Here is a 7,396-nt window from a genome sequence, read left to right on the forward strand (position 1 = left end):
GCAAGAAGTTTCATTTGGTCCTGAAACAGGTTGTTTTGAGCATTTCCTTTGAATGGCTGGTTCTGCTCTACCAGGGATTGGTCTTAAGGCCTGTTTGTTAGAAGCAGCATGACTTTAGCTCCTGACCTCCCCAGAGCCAGGACTGTGCATGGTAGTCTGATCTAATCAGACCCTAGTGCTGAGGGGATCCCTCAGCTTCCTGTCCCTGCTGCGATCCAAATCCACTGCCTCCCATGTTTTATGCCCATCACAAAGCACCAAGCAAAGTCTCAGGGAAGTGGAGACCTTTGCTTAAGTAGCTATATAGAAAGGGCACTTCTCAAGTGAAATGAGTTCAGAGCTGAGCTTCAGAGAGCTCTTTGAACAGCACTGGGCAAGGAGTGCAAAGCTATAGGAAGCAAATCTGCGGACCTACCAGCATCAGCGACATCTCTGCTCGAATCATTTCAGTGGATAACCTGGAAGGAAATCTGAACTGGGGCAGTGGGGAGGGGAATGATGAGGCGGCTCCTTGCCAGGGAGGTGAGGAAGCACCTGGCTGCCAGGCGATGCATGGATTGCACGAGGCAGCACTGCATTACAAGTGATTTTGCAAGCTTCTGTGGTAAGCTGGGCAGCTTCCCAGCCTGCTGGTGGGAATCATACAGACAGTGAGGGATTAATTTATCCTTAAAGAACTCAGGGTCTTGCACAGCTGCCAGGACAAGAAACAGGAGGAACTGTTTGCACATCTTGAAACCAGCACATCAAGTGAGCAATTTGAGCATGGAGAGGATATATCACCCCAACGAGCTACAGGTGCACATGGGCAATGCCATGTGCCTGGACGTTGTCTCAGGTAAGAACATAGAGGTTTCCCCTAAGGCAATCCATGGGTCCCACTGTGAACCACCCCATGTACAATGTTCTTTCTCCATTTTCTCTAAAGATGCCTAAGTAAACAACTCTCTTAATGTAGAAATTTTCCATCAATCTCCAAAGCAAGATGACATGCTCCCAACCAGCTGTACCTGGCACTGGCAGGAGCCATCTTCCCCAGCACCTCTGTCCCTGACATTTTCCTTCCCTTTGGGTTCAGCATTAATCAACATTCATTGCTCTCACTCCTTACTAGACATGCAGCAGCCCAAGCAAGGCAAGCCTTGAAGGCAGGACAAGAAATAATGCTGGGGGCAAAACTAGGTGGTGATGCTCCTGCCAGGTTACAGCTCTGCAAAAAGCAGTGCCCAGTGTTGCTTGCCTCTCCTCCTGCAGCATCTTCCTGTGCTCTCTCACCCTGCATCAGCTTATGCTCCTCTGCTGGGTGTTGTCTTGCGGATACAGATTCAAGACTCAGGCTCTTTCTTCCCTTTGGCAAGGTGGTTCTCTGCTCCCCAAAGACGAAGGTGAAGGAGTTCTTGCCTCCTCCCTCTGACAAGCAAGATGGAGAGAGAAATTCAGGGAAGAGGGTGCTGACCATCAAAGCCATTACACTCACATGAGCCTCTGTGTGCCCACCTCTCTCATGCAGCCCAGCATGGAGTATCTCAGAAGGAGCAAACACCCTCCCTTCCTCTCCTGAAAGCAGCAATGCCTATCAGAAAATGCAGGCAGAGTTTTGCTCTGACTCCTCCTGCCAGTCTCCTGCACATCTCACCACCAAAGTCATCCCACAGGAAGAACACCAGAAAAAGGAACGGCAAACCATACAGAGTACAACTGGAGTAAAACAAAGACATCTGCTTAAAAATTCAGGGCCCATCTCTACTCCTGCTAAGGATGCTGGGGCTTTTGAGACCCAGCAAGGACAGACGTGAGCACTCTCTGCCTCTTGTGTGTCTCAGCACAAACCCTCTCCAGGATGAGAGCCACTGAAGCATGTTATAAGCACAGACCATGCTCTGCACTCCAAGGAATAATTTCTGGTTGAGATAGCTTGCAGTCTGGTTCAGTGTCCTCAGGAAATAAGGCAACCTTATACCCCTTGTGATGAACTAGAGAGGAGGCGTTCAGGGCAGCTGAAAGGTGAAAGCTTTGGTCTTCATTACTGTTGTTTTCTGTAATGGCAAGTAAGACAGATAAATCAATTTTTTCATTGCATGTTTGAGCTCCGAGGAAACAATGGAAAAGGGACAATTCAGAGAGACAAGTTGCTCAATACAGAGCATGGCTCATTTCCATTTTGGGGGACTGATTTGAATGCTCTGAGAATATGTAGATGTTGCAAATATAATCTCCAGCTGTAGAAACCACTACCAGGGTCTCCATTTCCTGTGGTCTCTCTGACACACACGCTACCTGCTGGAGATGCAGGTGTGTTGCTGGGGCTGCTGTGGGGTGCGGCAGTCACGGCACAGCTATTCCCTGTTAGGTAACCAGGAGCACATTCACACAACGGAGAGAGAAATCAAGGAGCCCGTGATCTGAAGTTACATTAAAGACAGGTTCTCTAAGAATGTGAACTGTGCCATGGATGATTTCTTGTGTGGATAATTACATGGGTGATAACAAAATACAGCTAAAATAGAGGACTTGCCTACAAATCACTACCTAACACGCTCTTTTGAGCTACAGCTTATTCTTAAGCAATATTGGTTAAGCAGCAAATCAAGGCTAAAATTAAACTGTACCTCTTACATGCTCAAGGATTTCTGCATCCCTTTGCATGAAAAGGCTTGAAGGGAGGGTACAGCCAGCCACCCTCTTCCAACCTCCCATAGAGAGAAGGGAGACATACCACCCCCACAGCCACAAACCATGGGCTGAGCACCCCAATGGACATCAGTCTGCCCAAGACAGACAGCATATGATTGAAGACAACATTTGCTACTCACAGGTGCATACAGAATGTGTCACACAGTAAAAAAAACCAGCAAAATTAAACACATGCAATGCTTTAAGTCTTTATTGTTGCTGAAGAGTAACTGGTACGTGGTTAAAACATTCTAATAATCAGTGAACTCTGAAAACTAAGGCTTTCTGTAGGTTTGTAGTATCCTGGTGTTTCCTTTCACACAGTGCACATATAAAATCAAGTTATAAAAACATGTTATCTTCTTTAAACAACAGAGATTGATGCAATGCACAAAACTAGGAACTACATTTCGTATGATTGAGACAACGCCTTACAGACCAGTTTCGGGCCTTGCAGCTTTGAATCCAGGAGAGAAATGTCTTGGTCTGATGTCCTGCTACCCAGATGAGCTGGATGACAAACACAGATCGCAGGATTTCAACCTTCTGTTCTGAGCAGAGAGAAAGAAACTCCTGATGCTGAAGAGAAAACGTCTGATTGAGCAAACAAGAGCAGTATCCATAAAGGCAGGAAAAGCACGTTGGTGGTCTCAGATAACACAGGCAAGACCTGCAGGTCCTGGAGATGAAGCAGTCGCCACTGAACAGCTGCTGGGACTGCGAGAGAAGGTAAGCTGTGACAAATGTGCTAACGAGTGAGATGAGTCTTGGTGCCAATACACATCCCATGAAACAGGGGTGCTTGTGATTCCTGGAGTACTAGCACCTTTAACCTAACAGCACTGAAAACATGGTTCAAACTGATTTACCTGGCATGTCTTAGTGTGCTTCAAATAGGGAAACAGGGTAAGAACAAAATGGTCTCCAAAAAATCTGTATACTAGAACCTTTGGAGTAAAAAGCTACATTTTGATAAAAGAGGAAAAAAAAGCATTCACAAAAAGATCTCCCCCCAGTTCCTTAACCACTTTTTAAACAAAAAGGTGTTTATAATCCACAAAGCTTTTTATTTTTATTAAATTTTCTCCTGTCTTGCATTTCTAATTGAGCTGGAAAACAATGCCCATCATCTGAACATTTACATCGGTCACAAAGCCGACATCCTTCCCTGTGAGAGGAGGATTCTTCACTCACCATGGGCCACCCCACATGCTGGAGTCAGGCACTGCAAACATAACATTTGCAGCCAAGAAGATTATTCTTTCTCTTTGATCCCAATACATGAGAGGAGGATGAACTACAGATTTGCAGGATGTTTACCACATTACAGTAGGTTGTGTGTTTGGCTCCAGCTGGGAGAAAAACCCTTGTAAGGGTCAACGATGGATTGCATTTGATTTCATTTTCAGAGCCCAACTCTAATCACACACAGGCGTAAATCTTTCACTGTTCCACGACCAAGACTCACACTGAAGTTTTCGATACATCTGACGACACCGAAGTTCTCTGAACGACTGAGAAAAGCGTAGCTGGCCATGGTTACTCCTAGTGTGAAAGCATAGCCATGGCTCAGGACAGACTAGAAGAACCCTTTTGGGTCTCCTCTGCATTAATCACAAATGAAGTTTTTAGTTTTTCCCTGGCAGCAAGTTACCTGATGTGCAGGGAACTGCACCACAGCAGAGTACTACGCGAAGGAAAACCAGGCTGTGTAGATTTAAGCTGCAATCGTGCCTTTGATATCACAGAATTACATTTTAAAAGTCCTCATAGTGCAGAAAGAACCTCCTTCCACTTGTGACAATGAAACACCAGTTGTGAGTTGTCAGGTACTCAAATATAAATATGAAAAAACCATTAAGAAACATAACCCTAAATATAAACCTAGATTCATTTATTTTTAAGAAAAAGGGGATTTAAAAAATTAGAGTAAAATGGATGGCTTCAAGTACTTTCTGCATAATAAACAATTAGTTATTATAAGCATAGATTAAAAAATACTCGTCACCTTGCAAGGGACAGCTGAATAGAGGCTGGTGATTTCTTCAAAAAATGGCCTTCGATACAAACACATTAGACAACACGTGTAGTGTTGTAATTTAGAAGAAAAGAGATGTGTCTCTCGTGCCGACCCAGAGATACTCAGCACAGTACAAGATACATTTTGCACTCTGTACTCGCACATTTCATGGCAATGCCACCAAACGTATGGAGCCAGGACATCTTGATTTAGCTTAAACAAGCCTTCATGCAATAAACAAAAACTTTTTATTAAGTTAGGAAAGTTTTGCAGCAATACAGTTGATTGAGTGGTCTAACAGTTTTGAGGTTGAAAAACAAATTTAACCTGAAGCGTTTCCTAAGTGCTGGCAATGTTTATGTCTTTTACTGTGTGAGCATGAAGATTACTTGTACTGTATATGGCAAGGAGTACACTTGAAAGTGCCTTGTCTGAGTCTAAGCTTTCAGATTTTCTGAATGTCATGAAAATAAAGTGTTACAGTGAGAGCTCCAAAAGAAACCCCAAAATTGCAAAGGAGGTTGGAAAAGGAGTGATGTCATCAGGCAATCAAAGGGAATACTGCAAAGGGAAGATGCAACTCAGTTTATCTGTGCTGTGATCAGTCTGAAACATATCTCTTGTACCTCTAAGGAGACAACCATTGCGCCAGATGCATTTCAACAGGTCAGACACACGCAGAACAAGCAGTCTTCCTGCCTATCTATATGGACACTTGAAATGCCTAAGGAAGCAATGTGAAAGCCAAAATAAATACTTCAAAAAAGAAAAGATATCTTGCCTACTCTGAAAAATAGGTAAAATGTTTTCAATGAAATAATGTCTATAAGAAGACCTTTTCGAAAGACATTTTCCAGCTACTCAGAGACAGACACTTATTTTTGCGTCTACCAGAAAAAAACACCAATGAAACAAGAAAAAAGCGGCTCCCCTATCCTGCAGTTCTGTGTACTACAGTTGAAACGAGTCTCCACAGCTAACATGGGGACTGAAACAGTATGAAACAGTGAGAAATCAAAACTTAGCTGCATAGGTCTATTCAATAATCAGTTAAGATTTAAATAGCAGCAGAGCAGCGCTGTTTTCTGCACTACCACACAAGTCTCCAAGGCTTAAAACTTCACAGTGACCATGCCAGAATGGTTGAATAGCGGTGGGTTCAGTAGTGTTTGGAAAAGCTTATGTGAAAATACTCTTTTAATTTAAGTTTGAATATTTGAAAAAGGAAACAGAACAACTTCTCCTCCAACTTCCACCTACCATCAGAACATCCTTAAACTTACCAGCTTTCCAAATCCGGAGCTTACTTTACGACAATGTGATTATACAGAAATCATACATCTGTCTCTCTTAGCCAGGCAGTTCGGGTTTCTACATGAAAGTTCAGTGCATGTCACATTTACTAACGTCCTTACGATTGTTCAGTAATCCAGCAATTTGTTTCTTAATTACAGCAGAATGCAGTTGGTAGCTGATTGCAAGAGCAATGTTGAAATTACATTCAGAGATAGAAACTACCATTTTCACGTGTAGCAATAACTAACATTTTTCTTTCTCTTCACAGAGTCAAGTGCAAATGTCTAACAATGGTGATAGTAAAAGACAATTCTCATGCAAAAATTCTTCCCTGTGCATAAAATTTTCAGGACATCTCAAAAGCACCCATTTTTACACCTTTCTCTGCCCCAGAACTAATTGTTTTTTCTTTTTGTGTCGTGAAATTTCTGTTGCTTTTTAAAATACCGATGACAAGCAAGTTCAATTAGTTCCAGCCCACCAAATACCTTTTGCTGCATGACAAAAAAGATGACCATGGCTGCAAAATACCAGCGTGCAAAGCTGTACAGGTACAGCAGTGCAAGCATACCCAGTGGGAACACCGTCCAGTACAGGAGCGAGATGCACTTAACTGCGAGGACCCTGAGCTCAGATTTACACGGTGGAATGATGCTTTGCCCTGCCACACTGAAGCACTTTCCACCTTCATAGAAGTGTCGGAGTCTCTCTTCTTTCTCTTCCCAACGCTGCCGGCACCAAAGCTGCAGCTCCTCCTTGGAAGTGGGCACTGTCTCTATGGGATATCTCTGGACGTGGAAGTGAATCTCCTTTGGGAAGTTCCCATTCAAAAGGTGCTTCTCTGTCTGAGGAATGTTTTGGGGGTACGCCACAGTTACGTCATGGATAGCATCGAGATTGTCACCTAGAAGAAAGGGTTAGGGAAAAAGCATCAATATTAATACAGATGATGTGATGGTCAGAACATTAAGTCGCTTCAAGGCAGGACTGAAAACTGTCCAAATTCTGGCAGAAATACCAAAGATACATTAGCTATGCAGAGTATGCTCGATCTGATAGAATTCCTAAAGGCTGAGAGATCAAACTTTTTGCAATCATTACCTGTTCGGAACCTGAGCAAAAAACTTTGCAAACAAAATTATACACAGTACAAACTGGCATAGAATTACAACACAGTGAGTAAGAGGATAAAGTCAAATTTAAAGGACAGAAAATGCACTGCTGGTCTTGGATAAAGAGCAGTGTATGTGAGACCAATCTTCAGTTGTTCACACCCATGCTGGATGCTGAAATTGCTTTTAACTAATGAAATACAACTTGGTGTATGTTCCTGTGAACACTGAAAAAGATTCAGTTTGATCTGGAGCAAGCAGTATATACTATCCTAACTCACTGAAGATTCAGAAA

General features: G+C 43.1%; 1 protein-coding gene across 1 annotated transcript; it reads right to left on the minus strand.

The window, feature by feature from the left end:
• Window positions 1-6,384: 6,384 nt before the first annotated feature.
• Window positions 6,385-6,893, minus strand: LOC104541611 (lysocardiolipin acyltransferase 1-like; the record flags this gene model as incomplete). The annotated part of the gene is made up of 1 exon (XM_010185717.1): window positions 6,385-6,893. A coding segment is annotated over one exon (509 nt), but the record flags the coding sequence as incomplete, so codon positions are not given.
• Between the last annotated feature and the right edge of the window lie 503 nt (window positions 6,894-7,396).

This window comes from Mesitornis unicolor, unplaced genomic scaffold (assembly GCF_000695765.1).
Source record: "Mesitornis unicolor isolate BGI_N332 unplaced genomic scaffold, ASM69576v1 scaffold41915, whole genome shotgun sequence".
NCBI classification, from domain to species: domain Eukaryota; kingdom Metazoa; phylum Chordata; class Aves; order Mesitornithiformes; family Mesitornithidae; genus Mesitornis; species Mesitornis unicolor.